This window comes from Dendropsophus ebraccatus, chromosome 2 (genome assembly GCF_027789765.1).
Source record: "Dendropsophus ebraccatus isolate aDenEbr1 chromosome 2, aDenEbr1.pat, whole genome shotgun sequence".
NCBI classification, from domain to species: domain Eukaryota; kingdom Metazoa; phylum Chordata; class Amphibia; order Anura; family Hylidae; genus Dendropsophus; species Dendropsophus ebraccatus.
Genome location: NC_091455.1, coordinates 148,031,940 through 148,049,702, shown reverse-complemented (window position 1 = coordinate 148,049,702; position 17,763 = coordinate 148,031,940). Strand labels below are relative to the sequence as shown.

Sequence of the window (17,763 nt, the reverse complement as noted above, 5' to 3'; positions counted from 1 at the left end):
CTCCCCCCACCGCCACTAACAGTGTGTCCCCCGGCCCACCTCCCCTCGTCCTCCGATACCGGCGGATCGCCGCTACTACCTCTTTAGCGGCGATCCGCCGGTACCGGGCATTACCGGCGCCGCCGATAGCTTTCATCTCCCCCCACCGTGAATCCACGGTGGGGGGAGATGAAAAATGTCCCCTCAGACCCCAGATCAGCCCCCCGATCAGACCCCAGATCCCCGTACCCGGGCGGCCATCAGATCCAAGATGGCCGCCCCCATCCCTGCGATGTTTGTTCGCAGGGATGGATATAAAATAATGATCAAAGCCCCATGGTCTCCGCCACCGGAGGTAGCGGAGAGCATGGGGCAGTGATCGGGGACCCCCCCGTGTGGTCCCGGAGCAGGCGATCGGCGGTATATACTATATACCGCCGATCGCCTGTTCCCAGTGCTGCCGGCACTTTTTATCCCCTGTCACCATAAATCATTGGTGACAGGGGATAAAAAGTGTCACTGTGCCCCCCCCCCAAGTCGCCCCCCACCCCCCCAGTCACCCCCGTCCCCCAGTCAACCCCCCTTCCCCACATACGTTACCTGATCCACGGAGCTCCGTCCTCCTCGACGTCCAGGCTGATTCTGAAGTGCGCATGCGCTCCAGAAGCAGTTAGCTCTGAAAATTTAAAGTGACAGAGACCAATTTGGTCTCTGTCACTGAACTATGATTACTGTGATAGAAAATATCACAGTAACCATAGTAATACAGTGATAATTAATGTATAAAGTACAAAAAGTGAAAAACATACAAAAAAATAAAACACACACTTTTTATTATAGTAATAATTGCAGTTTACTCCCAGATTACCCCTAACCACCGCACGTTGCCCATAACCACCGCACATTGCCCATAACCACCGCACATTGCCCATAACCACCGCACGTTGCCACTAACCACCGCACGTTGCCACTAACCACCGCACGTTGCCACTAACCACCGCACGTTGCCACTAACCACCGCACGTTGCCCATAACCACCGCACGTTGCCACTAACCACCGCACGTTGCCACTAACCCCCGCACGTTGCCCATAACCACCGCACGTTGCCACTAACCACCGCACATTGCCACTAACCACCGCACGTTGCCCATAACCACCGCACGTTGCCTGTAACCACTGCACGTTGCCTCTAACTCACACACGTTGCCAGTGACCCCCTCCAGATTGCCGTAACCACCCAAAATTACATGTACCCACCCCTGATTACCTATAAGCACTTCCGTTTATCCGTAACCACCCCAGATTGTCTGTAACCACTCCATGTTGCCCGTAACCACCGCCGATTGTCTGTAACCCCCCCAGGTTGCCCCTAATCACATGTAATTCCCCCCAGATTGCCTCTGACCACCGCACGTTGCCTCTGACCACCGCACGTTGCCTCTGACCACCGCACGTTGCCTCTGACCACCGCACGTTGCCTCTGACCACCGCACGTTGCCACTAACCACCGCACGTTGCCACTAACCACCGCACGTTGCCCATAACCACCGCACGTTGCCACTAACCACCGCATGTTGCCACTAACCACCGCACGTTGCCCATAACCACCGCACGTTGCCTGTAACCACTGCATGTTGCCTCTAACTCACACACGTTGCCAGTGACCCCCTCCAGATTGCCGTAACCACCCAAAATTACATGTACCCACCCCTGATTTCCTATAAGCACTTCCGTTTATCCGTAACCACCCCAGATTGTCTGTAACCACCCCATGTTGCCCGTAACCACCGCAGATTGTCTGTAACCCCCCCAGGTTGCCCCTAATCACATGTAATTCCCCCCAGATTGCCTCTGACCACCGCACGTTGCCTCTGACCACCGCACGTTGCCCCCGACCACCACACGTTGCCCCCGACCACCGCACGTTGCCCCCGACCACCGCACGTTGCCTCCGACCACCGCACGTTGCCCCCGACCACCGCACGTTGCCCCCGACCACCGCACGTTGCCCCCGACCACCGCACGTTACAGGTTCCCATCCCAGATTACCTATAAGCACTTCAGTTTATCCGTAACCACCCCACGTTGCCCGTAACCACCCCACGTTGTCCGTAACCACCCCAGATTACCTGTAACCACCTCAGGTTGCCCGTAACCACCGCAGATTATCCGTAACCACCCCACATTACCTGTAATCTCATTTTTTTTTTGTATTTTAGTAACTGCGCTATTCTAATAACCATTACTAGCTGCGGTTTTGCTCCAGCAAATTGGCGCTCCCTTCCTTCAGAGCCCTGCTGTGTGCCCATACAGTGGTTTATGCCCACATATGGGGTACCGTTGTACTCAGGAGAACCTGCGTTACAGATTTTGGGGTACATTTTTTCTCCCATTCCTCGTGAAATTGAGAAATTTTAAACTAAACGAACATATATTGGAAAAATTCGAGTTTTTCATTTTTACTGTCTTATGTTGAATACTTTCCTCTAATACCTGTGCGGTCAAACCGCTCACTGCACCCCAAGATGAATTCTTTGAGGGGTGTACTTTCCTAAATGGGGTGACTTTTGGGGGGGTTCTCTTCTGCGGACACTACAGGGGCTCAGCAAACGCACCTGGCGCTCAGAAACTTCTTCGGAAAAATCTGCACTGAAAATGCTAATTGGCGCTCCTTCCCTTCTGAGCCCGGCTGGGTGCCCATACAGTGGTTTATGCCCACATATGGGGTACCGTTCTACTCAGGGGAACCTGCGTTACAGATTTGGGCATGCAGCTTCTCCCCTGTTCCTAGTGAAATTGAGAAATTTCAAACTAAACAAACATATTATTGGAAAAATTCAAGTTTTTCAATTTTACTGTCTTATTTTGAATACTTTCCTCTAATACCTGTGGGGTCAAAATGGTCACCACACCCCAAGATGAATTCTTTGAGGGGTGCAATTTCCAAAATGGGGTGACTTATGGGGGGGTTCTCTTCTGCGGACACTACAGGGACACTGCAAACGCACCTGGGGCTCAGAAACTTCTTCAGCAAAATCTGAACTGAAAATGCTAATTGGCGCTCCCTTCCTTCTGAGCCCTCCTGTGTGCCCATACAGTGGTTTATGCCCCCATATGGGGTACCGTTGTACTCAGGAGAACCTGCGTTACAAATTTTGGGGTGCGGATTCTCTCATGTTGCTTGTGAAATTAAGAAATTTTAAACTAAACGAACATATTATTGGAAAAATTAGAGTTTTTCATTTTTACTGTCTAATTTTAAATACTTTCCTCTAATACCTGTGGGGTCAAAATGGTCACCACACCCCAAGATGAATTCTTTGAGGGGTGCACTTTCCAAAATGGGGTGACTTATGGGGGGGTTCTCTTCTGCGGACACTACAGGGGCACTACAAACGCACCTGGCGCTCAGAAACTTCTTCAGCAAAATCTGAACTGAAAATGCTAATTGGCGCTCCTTCCCTTCTGAGCCCCGCTGTGTGCCCATACAGTGGTTTACGCCCACATATGAGGTACCGTTGTACTCAAGAGAACCTGTGTTACAAATTGTGGGGTGCAGATTCTCTCATGTTCCTTTTGGAAAGGAGAAACTTTAATCTAAACATATATATTATTGGAAAATTAAAATTTTCGATTTCTTTAAGGCCTAATTGTGAATACTTTCCTCCAGCCCCTGTAGGGTTAAAATGCTCATTATACCCCTAGATTAATTCTTTAAGGTGTCTAGTTTCCAAAATGGGGTCACTTATGGGGTTTTACAGCATACAAGCCTCCTAAATCAACTTAAAAAAAGAACTGGTCCCTAAAAAAAAATCAGTTTTGGAAACTTTCACAAAATGTGATAATTTGCTAATAAATTTCTAAGTCCCATAACAGCCTAAAAAAGTAAAATATGTTTCCCAAATTATGCCAGAATAAAGAGGACATATTGGTAATGTGATTTAGTAACTAATTTATGTGCTATGACTTCCTTTTTTAGAAGCAGAGAATTTCAGAAGTTCATAAAATGCAAAATTTTCAAATTTTTCATGATATTTTGATGTTTTTCACAAAAAACACACAAAGTAGTGACCAAATTTTGCCACTAATATAAAGTGCCATATGTGACAAAAAAACAATCTCAGAATCGCTAGCATACGTTAAAGCATCACTGAGCTATAAGAGCATAAAGTGAGACAGGTCAGATTTTGAAAAATGAGCCTGGTCATTAAGGCCAAAACAGGCTGCGGAGGCAAGGGGTTAATCCTGGGAGCCCAAGCTACATCAATATAGAAACAGTACTTATATTCAAAGCGTTACTGTCATTTGTAAAGCTGAGAAATCACCAAAGCGGACACCACCAATCCACAAATAATGCTAATACTCAAGTGCTAGCCCCTAGATCCAAAATAAACAAGTCATAGAAGAAGAGGAAAAGGGAACTAGAAAGGGGACTGCACCTCAAAGGATTATGTAGAAAAGTTGCAACAATACTTTATTAAATGCAACCAAAAAAACAAACAGACAATATAAAAACATTTAAAAACACAAGACAAAAACGACACGGAGCCTTGTAAGGTTCAATGTGTACCATATAACCTCCTAGAAAAATAATATTACCAGGGAGCCCAAATCAATCAATGCCACAGATGGTCTCAAATCAAATAGTTTGTGTAAATTAAAGCCGACAAGCAGGTGCAAGTGCAAGTGCTCTAAAACAACAATAAAGTGTAATATATCTAAATATATGATATATAAATAGAATACAAATGTATGTATGGCCTGTTTGTATGGCCTTTAGCAATGTATAGGGTATATAACATGACAGTGGCTCCCAGGATGCGTTCCGTCCATCAGGGCCTACATATATCTTCTCTATATTCTTTTTTTTTCCCCTATATTTATTGCACTGGTCACTTTATTTTTGTTTTATAGCACTTGCACTTTTGCTTGCTGCTTGTCAGCTTTGATTTACACAAACTCTTTATTTGATTTGATATAATCTGTGGCATTGTTTGATTTGGGCTCCCTGGTAATATTATTTTTCTAAAAGGTCATGTGGTACACATTGAACCTTACAAGGCTCTGTGTAGTTTTTGTTTTTGGTTGTGTTTAATAAAGTATTGTTATAACTTTTCTACAAAATCCTTGAGGTGCCGTCCACTTTCTAGTTCCATTTTCCTCTTCTATGACTGTCATTTGTAAAGACATTTCACATGTCATACAGATGTGTCAAAAACTTTTGATCAGTTAGTTTCCTAGCGCTGAGATCCGCTCCGATTTCTACACATAGCCAGGAGAAGTGTGCAGCAGTCTGCTTCCCTCAGCATTTGCTGTCAATCAGTACAGGATATATGCTCTATTATAAGCCCATAAAGCCCATCTCCTGCAATGAGATAGATTGTGCACCAACATAGAAGTGAAGCACACTGCCTCGCATCTCCTGGCAATTTCTAGTGATCATGAAGGTGTCAGCAAGACCACGGCCAATCAAAACAGTTAACATGTCTGTATGAAATAACTTGCTCTTTAAGACTCATGCACATCAACTTTGGCATCTTAACACACAATACAGTGATCTAAATCAGGCTATCTTGTAAACTGCAGCGTATCAATGTGATTTCTTAAAGGGATTATCTCAAAATTGGAACTTATCTCCTATCCACGATAAGTGTCTAATCATTGAGGGTATGACTGCTGGGACATGGCCCAGTGACATGTCCTTTTGATTTTATTAAAGAGGGGTATGCTTTTTAAAGATAATCTATAAGGTACTGCAGTTCTTTTATCATTCTTCATCATTTCAAAAACCCAAAATTGTATTTTTCTATTGTTTGATGTGTTCTTTATTTATTTATTTTTTTTGTTAAGTTTGTTCATTTAGCTTGTACTTTCCATCTGTAGTTTTCACTTTTTTAAACCCGAGGTGTCAGCAAGTGCTTGCAGCTATGTGCTTATATAGCCAAGTAAAATTAGATGACCTAGTGGCTTTATATTTGCATTACTTGCAGCTGACAAACTCACTCAGCTTAAACAAATGACAAACATGTAATTCACAGTTTAGCCTAATTCTGGTGTCTTACATTCTCATTAATTTTCTGCATTAATTACTTCATGAAACTATACAGGATTGCATTACTAATTCATTGATCTATTCACCTTGTATGTCAAACCTAAAAGGGATTCTCCTAAAAACATAAACAAAAATGTCTTCTATATCAAATGCAAAAAATGTAAGGAAGCGTAATGCACAGCCAGCCCCAAAACTGGAGAACCAATGCTACTAGTTCCTATTGCCACTTATCATTTTATATTAAATTTACTTATAAAATGTAGTCCAACTGAACTTCTTTCAGCGACGACTTATGACTGATGAATCAGCTATACAATCATTTCTGACTCCTTATTTTACCAGCATCCTACTGAAGACACAGATGTAGTTCAAAATTGGTGCTCCAGTATCTGAGGCTTGTGCCTTGGATTTTCTTAACATATGGCAGAGCTTACAGGAGAGCTCAATAGTTTACATTATCTGCCACCCACTTAGTGAATGTAGCAGAGATCAGTAAAAAGTCACAAAATGTTGTGCAAACCACATGGTTCATTGTGTATGGAGAGGAAAAGGGGAGTTGTGACCACCACCTATCGTGAATGCTCTGATCTTGCCATACTTCTGTCACCTTTCATTGTAAGGCTATATTCCCAATGCAAAATAATTTTGTATAATAAGTGTATAAATAGTAATAAGTTTCAGCTTATTGTTAGACCTAGTGGCTAGAGTAAAAACAACAATATTTCAGTATAATTTCAAAATATGGTTATTAAAAAAATGTGTAAACATATCACAAAAACATAAAATCATAAAAACTTGTTGACACATTTCCTATAAAGTTGAAAGTCTATCCTGCAGGCCAGCTGAGGTAATGTAAAAATCTTTGCAGCTTCCCTATTAGCAGAACATAAACTGGTTTACAACATGTAGTCTGTATCATAGTATAGACTTTCCCTGCCACTATAGATACTTTGGCATTAGAATATAGAAGAAGAGGCAACAAGGATGTTTACATAAGAAAGCTTCTTTGAAAAGGTAATTCATGAAGAATAATAGAATGATATCATGTGACATACACAAGGTTAACTATTAACGCTCAACCACATGATGTAATATTTGTTTTACCTTACCACAGGTATCATAAATTGGATTACATCTTCGCTGACTAAACAAAGAAATATCAATGACTCACTTTCTATCTTCTATCTGAGAACAGTTTAAAAGGAAGAGCAAAATGAAAATGAATTTTAACTTGATTTACTAGTAAACCCATATAAACAGCAATATTACTGAGTTAGAACCTGTATATAATTGGGGAACGTTTAACAAGACAAGACTAATATTAGTATGCTAGTCTAGATAAAGCTTTGCCCACTTTTCCCAACTGGATTAACAAAGAGGTGCACGCCTCTTATTAGATGGTTGGTGCAAGCATTGCGCAGCAGATCTACCCCTGCTTGGAAGGAGGTGTAGATATGTGCCATGTGCCATGTGCCATTCATCATGATAAATCAGGCGCCAGGGATACAGATGGCATGCTCTACAGAAAAGAGAGATCTATCATTAATGCACCTCAAACATACACCATGGAGAAGGTGCAGATTGTGGCCTTCTCCCTGGCGTATGCCTGCCATAACCCCCGCTTGCCTAATGGGCGGGCTGGGTGGTGCTAAAGGCAAGAAGCATGCACGGCCTCCTCCCAGCCTCATTTATCAAAGTTTACACCTAGAAAAAGGTGGAGACCAGGAAAAAATTTACACCTGTTCAAGAGCATACATTCCTCCTCAGCGTCCCCAGTGCTATAAAGCGGTTAGATGGTTAGATTTGTCTAACCTGCTGATAATTCCCCTTTAAATAAAGCCAACCTAATAATTAGCTAATCACCTCAACAGGGAAGACAGTGGCCAACTATACATTTTCTTTGATTCCTCAAGTGACTGACTGCCCACGTTACATGAAAAGTTGGGTCTAGAAATAAGAGTCACCATCTCCACTCAAGCTTACAGAGGGAACCAAGCAATGTCCATTACAGGACATAAGGAATAGATCTGTGCTGTTTAAGCATAAAGTGGATATTAATGTATTAGAATGCTTTAGGCTGGGTTCACATACAGTATATTTCAGGCAGTATTTGGTCCTCATGTCAGGTCCTCCAAAACCAGAAGAGGATTGAAAACACAGAAAGGCTATGATCACATAATGTTGAAATTGAGTGGATGACCGCCATTTAATGGCAAATATTTGCTGTTATTTTAAAACAACAGCTGTTGTTTTGAAATAATGGCAGTTATTTAACCGTTATACAGTATGGTGGCCATCCACTCAATTTCAACATTGTGTGAACACAGCCTGTCTGTGTTTTCAATCCACTCCTGGTTTTGGTTGCAATGAGTACCTGACATGAGGACCAAATACTGCCTGAAATATACTGTGTTTGAACCCAGCCTTATAAGGCTGCGTTCACACAACGTTTATTTCAGTCAGTATATGTATATTTCAGTCAGTATTGCAACCAAAACCAGGAGTGGATTAAAAACACAGAAAGGATCTGTTCACACAATGTTGAAATTAAGTGGATGGCCGCCATTTAATGGCAAATATTTGCTGTTATTTTAAAACAACGGCTGTTATATTGAAATAATGGCAGTTATTTACTGTTATATGGTGGCCATCCACTCAATTTCATCATTGTGTGGACAGAGCCTGTGTTTTTAATCCACTCCTGGTTTTGGTTTCAATACTGACTGAAATATACCGACTGAAATATACGTAGTGTGAACGCAGCCCCCGGGTGCGTTCACACCTACAGGATCCGCAGCAGATCTGCAGCAGATCCGCAGCAGATTTGATGGTGCAGATTTGATGCTGTGTTCAGTTATTTAAATGAAATCTGCTGCGGATCTGCTGCAGATCCGTAGCAGAAAACCAGCTGTGAATCCGGTAAGTGTGAACGTACCCTAAGGCTATATTCACACTGCCTATGAATCCGTCCGTAGATCGTATATCGTAGATCGTACATGTGCGGCTGAAACTATGGGCGTGGGAAAAATAGACATGTGGCCGGATGCGTACGAACCGCGAACATACGCCCTTAGTACAGTTATGCTTCCCTAGCTTGTTTCGAAGCGATCTGAGGCAGGTCATTTACTTGGAAATCTTCGCCCAGCCCCGTAAACCACATAGAACCTTTTGGATCGAAAAATCAAGTTCAATTTGGCTGAAATAAGAACTTCGTACGGGACCGCATGGAAATCCACGGCCGTGAGTTTCAACATTTCCGTCCTCAAACAATGGTCTTGTTCATTTTTAACGGCACCGTATACGATCCGGCCATAAACTCATACGTAGTGTGCACTGTGCGGGCGTATATCGTATGCTTTAAAGCGAATGCATCAACCTTAAAAACTACGTGCGTATATTCGCGGTTCGCACTACGGAGGGATTCATACGCAGTGTGAACATAGCCTTAAGGTGTATTCCCATTTCAATTATAGTTATAATTTATCATTGATTTACCAATTATGTCTCCTTCTCCTGATATGCTGCACTTTCCCTTTCATTGTAAATAACTCATTGTCTAGGTTACTGACCACCGCTCTGCTCTAAAAGCAATGGTCTCAGTGGTGTATATATAGCTATAATGTAGATGTATAGAGAGAGTGTGTGTGTGGGTGGGTGTGTGGGTGTGGGTGTGGGTGTATAAAAATCTTACAAGAATAACTATATTATTTAAGGAAATACCCCTTTAAATACATTTTCAGATGGAAATGATCTTAAGATTTTTAACTTAAACACACAAAGAAAAAATATGATTGATCTAAACCACTTTTGTGTATTGTAGGTACTGAGTTTTGAAGAAGATTGCCCTAGGACAGTAAATCAGGACAGCATATCTGGTCAGTACATTTTTTTTTATATTTAAATTGAACAGACAAATAAAAAGTAGTCTGCAATAAGATGCCCAAAATTCTAAGGTAGGCAGACATCAAGAGACAAATGGTGTAAATATCAAGAGAGAGATCTTGAATTGAAAGCAGCTATTCGACAATCTAAGTGGTTGGGGGGGGGGGTAGATTGTGGGTGCAATCGCTTTAAGCTCAAGCTTGATGCAGTAGCAGAATCTGTCTATCTATGTAACATCTATCTCTATCTATCTCTATCTATCTATCTATCTATCTATCTATCTATCTATCTATCTGTATCTGAGATACAGTAGCCAATGGCAGCACAATTTTGCCTCTTGTGGCTTCACCCATATAGATTTGCAGCATTTGAGTTGTGTGTTCTGTTATTTTGCTGCAGCTAGAACAGATACAGTACTAACAACTACATGTCAGCCAGTCTGTGAGCTGTTGCTGTGATGGATACTGCCAGACACAAGCTGTGGGGCCCTTTGGTATTTTCTGTAGACTGCCACAATGTAGTGATGATCAAAGTTGCCAAACATTTCCCGTGGCTGAAGAAGTTAGATGCAGTCCTAGTGAATCCTGGAAAACATGGACATAGCTGCATTCTTCAGCAGGTGGGAGTCAAATGCTGAGCATTTCGGTTCAGACTAACCCGAGCATTTGGAAAGTTTGTTCATTACTAGTCACAATATAAACAACAAGCAGGCTTAAGATCTTCCAAGACAGGAGGCACGCATTTGAAGATCTTTGCGCTCTTGTTTTTCTCTCCTCCCCTTCTAAGAGCTCTAGCACTTTCAGTTTTCTATCTACAGGCCATGTAAGTGCTTGTTTGTTACAGGAATAGTTGTACTTTGTAATGGCGTCTTTCATTTTACTATAACATGTATGACGGAATCCCAAATATATTATTTATGAAGATATAAATAGGTGAAATCGTAAAAAAGAATGCAATATGGTAACATTTGGGGGGTTCCTGTGTCTACGTAATGCACTATATGGTAAAAGCGACATGATACCATTATTCTATAGGTCAGTCCGAACACAACTATATGCAGGTTACACAGATTCTCTAATGTTATATATTTTTTTTAATCCTTTTTTTGGGCAATTAATTATTAATAAAATGGGCCTCTTTTGACGCTTATAACGGTTTTATTTTTTCACCTATGGGGCTGTATGGGGTATAATTTTTTCCGCAATGATCTCTAGTTTTTATTAATACCATATTTGTAAAGATTGGATGTTTTGATCACTTTTTATAATTATTTTTTTATATATAATGTAACATAAATTCTGTAATCCGCACACTTTTTTCCTTCTTCTCGTGAACGCTGTTCACCATTCGCAATGACGCTTGCTATATTTTAATAGATCAGACAATTACGCACGCTACGGTATATTATATGTTTATTTATTTATTTTTATATGTTTTATTTATATAATGGGAAAGGGGGTGTGATTTAAGCTTTTATTGGGGGAGGGGTTTTGGGGTAGTGTGTTAGTGATTTTAACTTTTTTTTATACATTTTAAGTCCCTTTAGTACATACATTAATTTCATTTTATACACTGATCATTGCTATTCCATAGGCATAGCATTGATCAGTGTTATCGGTGCTCTGCTCATTGAGCCTGCCTGTGCAGGCTCAGTGAACAGATCGCCGATCGGACCGCACGGAGGAAGGTGAGAGACCTCCGGCGGTCCGTTTTAATGATCGGGAAAAAAAAAACATTTAATTATACAAATATGTGTTTATCTGTTTAACATTATATAAATATGTATATATGTGTTTAACATTAAGGCTGGGTTCACACAGCGTAAGACACTGGACATTCTGTGACCCGTGACTGTGACTACAGTACCGGCCAGATAAACTTCATTTATGTTGAATTGGGATCTGGCCGCACCCGTGTGTGCACGCATCCCAATTCACCGTTGCACACAATGGAAAGTGCAGCCAGAGCCGCACTTTCCATTGTCTAAACTGACAGTTCTGTCATGTCAGTTTTCTTGCGGCCACTAGGGAACCTGGCCAGAGTGTATACTATGTGTCCGTCCAGGATTCCATTGATTTCAGCGCAATGCATATTTCGAATTAATCAAATTGCAACAGCAGCCGTGACTAATTGAAAATAAACATTATGTGAACGTGGCCTAAAACTGCACTTGGCATAGATTTGACAAGTCTATAATTGTATAATTCCACAAAATAAACATATAAACAGTGAACATAGTAAAAACAAATCTCAAAAATACATCAAAAGCGAATTTTTTTTTCATCTTTCCTTAATAATAATTTAAAAAAAAAGTAAAACTAAAATGATTTTGCATCTTCCAAAAAGCATAAATAACTTCTACAAGCTTCAAATCATGCTTTGTCCTTAAGAGATTAGGATCAATATAATGCGACTGATATGAAACCGAAGAAATAATAAAGATGTCAAAACTTTTAAAAATATTGTAAAATATTGACCAACCAAAACTAGACAGCATCTTAATTGTTAGTCACTGTAATGAAAAATAACTTTTAAAGTATTATCAGGCATGTCAAATGTTATTGATCACAATGGGTCTCTCTTACTGCTGAGAGCTGCTGTGATTAGGAGATATAGTTGGGGGGTGAGCACAGCAGTAGGGTAATCCATTTCCCAGCTGGCCACAAATTCCGACAACGTAGCCTCATAGACTTACATTGGTTGGAATAAGCCATTGTCTCAGCAGTGAGGCAGTGTGCTCAATAACCTTTGACATGCTTGTCAAATGTTATTATTCATGACGTAAATAACAATAACATTTGTTATTTATTTGGGATATTATGTATTTTTGGTTTGTTTTCATGGCTCACTCATAACCTTTAAAAGCCTTTGTGCAATGTAGTTTTTCTCTGTCATGGGAGACAAAACTTTTCTGTAACAAGTGTTACAGTTCTTGTTTAGGTTGGGGCAGGGGTATTTACCTTATAATGATGGATGAGGTGGAGAGCAAATAACATGTTTTACCTCCCAATTTACTTGTAATCTTAAGATCTGTTTCCAGTATAAATGCAGCAGTAAACATGGCAATTTTATGACCTCTTAAAGGTAACATTTTGAAAGAATTGCTTAAGCGGGTTGTTTCATCAAGGCAATCCCATCTTAAATAAAGCTATCATCACCACAGTAGTTTCTTTCTAAAATCATGCGTATTGCCTTCTAAATAAACTTGGTTGCCACCCACTGGAACAGTATGAAGAACTGACGCCCATAGCCTGTGGCTCCAGGATGACGCAGGAGGACATGAGTACTATGACAACCAGATGTAAGCCTGGATAGCAGTATACCACAGAAAAATGTACAGTATAATACACTGTATAAAGGCAAGTTATAAAGTCACAAGTATAATAATGCAAGGAAAAAAGGCACAGCCATGAGGTATTAAAAAAGAACCTTAACTTCACCATAACTTCCCTCATACTACAATGGTTAGTACAGAAGAAGTAACTTGTAAAACCTTTTATGACAGACTATTTCTGCAGGAAGATAAGTATATATCATCTATATAAACCCACTAATCTTTTTATACATGTTCTATTCTGATGTCTGAAACTAAAAATACTTCTCTGCTTGTGCCTGATACTGGGTGTGTATAACACCTGGACCAGGACCTGGACAGGTGTCATCAGCCCAGGGATTTTAATGACCTTTAATGGCCTTCTACCTTTTACCTATTTTCTGTTCTGTGCTACTTTATTATGCCCTTATGGGCTGTAATTGACTGTTTCTCAATACGGCTCTGTTTCTAGGAATATACACTACTGTTCAAAAGTTTGGGGTCACCCAAACAATTTTGTGTTTTCCATGAAAAGTCACACTTATTCACCACAATAGATTGTGAAATGAATAGAAAATAGAGTCAAGACATTGACAAGGTTAGAAATAATGATTTGTATTTGAAATAACATTGTTTTTACATCAAACTTTGCTTTCGGCAAAGAATCCTCCTTTTGCAGCAATTACAGTATTGCACACCTTTGGCATTCTAGCTATTAATCTGTTGAGGTAAGCTGGAGAAATTGCACCCCACGCTTCTAGAAGCAGCTCCCACAAGTTGGATTGGTTGGATGGGCACTTCTGGCGTACCATACGGTCAAGCTGCTCCCACAACAGCTCAATGGGGTTCAGATCTGGTGACTGCGCTGGCCACTCCATTACTGATAGAATACCAGCTGCCTGCTTCTGCTGTAAATAGTTCTTGCACAATTTGGAGGTGTGTTTAGGCTCATTGTCCTGTTGTAGGATGAAATTGGCTCCAATCAAGCGCTGTCCATTGGGTATGGCATGGCATTGCAAAATTGAGTGATAGCCTTCCTTATTCAGAATCCCTTTTTACCCTGTACAAATCTCCCACCTTACCAGCACCAAAGTAACCCCAGACCATCACATTACCTCCACCATGCTTAACAGATAGCGTCAGGCATTCTTCCAGCATCTTTTCATTTGTTCTGCGTCTCACAAACGTTCTTCTTTGTGATCCAAACACCTCAAACTTGGATTCATCCGTCCACAACACTTTTTTCCAGTCTTCCTCTGTCCAATGTCTGTGTTCTTTTGCCCATCTTAATCCTTTTCTTTTATTGGCCAGTCTCAGATATGGCGTTTTCTTTGCCACTCTGCCCTAAAGGCCAAAATCCCGAAGCCGGTGTTTTGCGGGTACTGTTTAATGAAGATGCCAGTTGGGGACCTGTGAGGCGTCTGTTTCTCAAACTAGAGACTCTAATGTGCTTATCTTCTTGCTTAGTTGTGCAACGCGGCCTTCCACTTCTTTTTCTACTCTGGTTAGAGCCTGTTTGTGCTGTTCTCTAAAGGGAGTAGTACACACCGTTGTAGGAAATCTTCAATATTTCTTAGCAATTTCTCGCATGGAATAGCCTTCATTTCTAAGAACAAGAATAGACTGTCGAGTTTCAGATGAAAGTTCTCTTTTTCTGGTCATTTTGAGCGTTTAATTGACCCCACAAATGTGATGCTCCAGAAACACAATCTGCTCAAAGGAAGGTCAGTTTTGTAACTTCTGTAACGATCTAGACTGTTTTCAGATGTGTGAACATGATTGCACAAGGGTTTTCTAATCATCAATTAGCCTTCTGAGCCAATGAGCAAACACATTGTACCATTAGAACACTGGAGCGATAGTTGCTGGAAATGGGCCTCTATACACCTATGTAGATATTGCACCAAAAACCAGACATTTGCAGCTAGAATAGTCATTTACCACATTAGCAATGTATAGAGTGTATTTGTTTAAAGTTAGGACTAGTTTAAAGTTATCTTCATTGAAAAGTACAGTGCTTTTACTTCAAAAATAGGGACATTTCAATGTGACCCCAAACTTTTGAACGGTAGTGTATACTGAAGACCTTCTTGGTTACGCCTAATCAGCAATAATTCTTTGGCTCCTGGCTTCATCTGACCACATACTACTATTGAAGCTAGACACAGTGGCCCAGGTTTATCAATCTGCCTGAAACCAAAAATGAAAAATGCATACCACAAGAGCTCTACTAGGAAGGGGGGGGGGGGGTAGAGGGATAGTGTGTGGAGGAGGGGGTGGGGGGGTCCGGGGGATTGTGTGTGGAGAAGGGGGGCAGGGGGGATAGTGTGTGGAGGAGGGGGGGTTAGGGGGGATAGTGTGTGGAGAAGGGGGTCAGGGGGATAGTGTGTGGAGGAGGGGGGGTTAGGGGGGACAGTGTGTGGAGGAGGGGGGTTAGGGGGGATAGTGTGTGGAGAAGGGGGTCAGGGGGATAGTGTGTGGAGGAGGGGGGGTTAGGGGGGATAGTGTGTGGAGGAGGGTGGGTTAGGGGGATAGTGTGTGGAGGAGGGTGGGTTAGTGGGATAGTGTGTGGAGGAGGGGGGTTAGGGGGGATAGTGTGTGGAGGAGGGGGGGGTCAGGGGGATAGTGTGTGGAGGAGGGAGGGTCAGGGGGATAGTGTGTGGAGGAGGGGGGGTTAGCAGAGATAGTGTGTGGAGGAGGGGGGGTTAGGGGGATAGTGTGTGGAGGAGGGGGGGTTAGGGGGGACAGTGTGTGGAGGAGGGGGGGTTAGGGGGGACAGTGTGTGGAGGAGGGGGGTTAGGGGGGATAGTGTGTGGAGGAGGGGGGGTTAGGGGGATAGTGTGTGGAGGAGGGGGGTTAGGGGGATAGTGTGTGCAGGAGGGGGGGTCAGGGGGATAGTGTGTGGAGGAGGGGGGGTTAGCGGAGATAGTGTGTGGAGGAGGGGGGGTTAGGGTGGATAGTGTGTGGAGGAGGGGGGGTTAGGGGGGACAGTGTGTGGAGGAGGGGGGTTAGGGGGGATAGTGTGTGGAGGAGGGGGGTTAGGGGGATAGTGTGTGGAGGAGGGAGGGTCAGGGGGATAGTGTGTGGAGGAGGGGGGGTTAGCGGAGATAGTGTGTGGAGAAGGGGGGGTTAGGGTGGATAGTGTGTGGAGGAGGGGGGTTAGGGTGGATAGTGTGTGGAGGAGGGGGGGTTAGGGGGGACAGTGTGTGGAGGAGGGGGGTTAGGGGGGATAGTGTGTGGAGGAGGGGGGGTTAGGGGGATAGTGTGTGGAGGAGGGGGGGTTAGGGGGGATAGTGTGCGGAGGAGGGGGGTTAGGGGGATAGTGTGTGGAGGAGGGGGGTTAGGGGGGATAGTGTGTGGAGGAGGGGGGTCAGGGGGATAGTGTGTGGAGGAGGGGGGGGTCAGGGGGATAGTGCGTGGAGGAGGGGGGGTTAGGGGGGATAGTGTGTGGAGAAGGGGGTCAGGGGGGATAGTGTGTGGAGGAGGGGGGTCAGGGGGCATAGTGTGTGTGGGGGAGGTTAGGTGTGTGTTGATAGTGTGTGTGTTGGGGGGGCGAATGGCGTAGTGTGTATGCGGGGGGGGGGCGCTTTTATCAAGATTCACTCTGTAGTCAAAATTACCTAGAAACTGCCCTGTTCTAGGGCCATAGTACACGGCCATATCACCATCTGCCAGATCAATGCTTGTTTACTAAGCCTATTACACAGCTTGACCATCGTGCAGGAAGGACTGCATGGACAATAAAGTATATACTTAACTCTCCACACTCCCTGATGCTTTTACACGCTCCCCGGTGTTTTCCTGGCCCCTGCCCACTGTCTGCAGCGGCCAGGGAAAGTTCAGAGGTGGTCTCTGAATTGATAGGCTGCTCAGCCAATTGCTGGCTGCGATTGCATTTTTTTAACCATATCCACTGCGCATAAATATAAGCCTTTACATCAAATATACATTGTATATTTTAAATGCGGTTTACTAAGTTGGCTGAACCTGCCAATTTTGGTGGGACCAGATGGCCATCTAATAAATATAGAAGCCTCTTGACTCTCCCCCTAATAAATAATGCTGGGGGTTGAGAAGAATCTGGTATATTGGATTTCACTTGCCTGACTCTTTTGTTTTTTTAAGGGGAGATAAGCCAGGTCTGTCTAATGTCCCCTCTCACTATTCAAAACACCTGAACGCTGGTCAAGTAAAACATACAGTACATGTGTATGGAGTAACAGGAGAGCTTGTTGTCAAAAGAATGTTCATCTGACAGCTATTAAAGTGTATACGCACCTTAAGGAGAATATTTCAGTTCACCTGGATAGAGAAGTATCTAATCTGCTGATATCTCCCTATAGCCCATGAGGCACTGAGGGCATCCTCTCTGCCACTTTTGTGCTATTGGCAGTTTAATTCTTATGATGATAGGTTGTTTTGGCACTGGGGTAGAGGGGGGGTGGGGGGAGATACTGCCCTCAGTGCACCAATCTGCCCCAGCTCAGGTTTGCACGAACCTGAATGGTCGGCATTTGAATCCAGCTGCCTGGAGAA

The 17,763-nt window shown here is 42.9% G+C and overlaps 1 protein-coding gene across 2 annotated transcripts in view; it reads left to right on the top strand.

Annotated features, from left to right (window-relative positions):
- Positions 1–17,763, top strand: part of ITPRID1 (ITPR interacting domain containing 1) — a 116,978-nt gene that overhangs the window by 70,012 nt on the left and 29,203 nt on the right. For both annotated transcript variants that reach the window (XM_069958470.1, XM_069958469.1), the window contains one exon: positions 9,853–9,907. In XM_069958470.1, the coding sequence (XP_069814571.1) occupies positions 9,853–9,907 (55 nt within the window). The remainder of the gene's footprint in view (positions 1–9,852; positions 9,908–17,763) is intronic.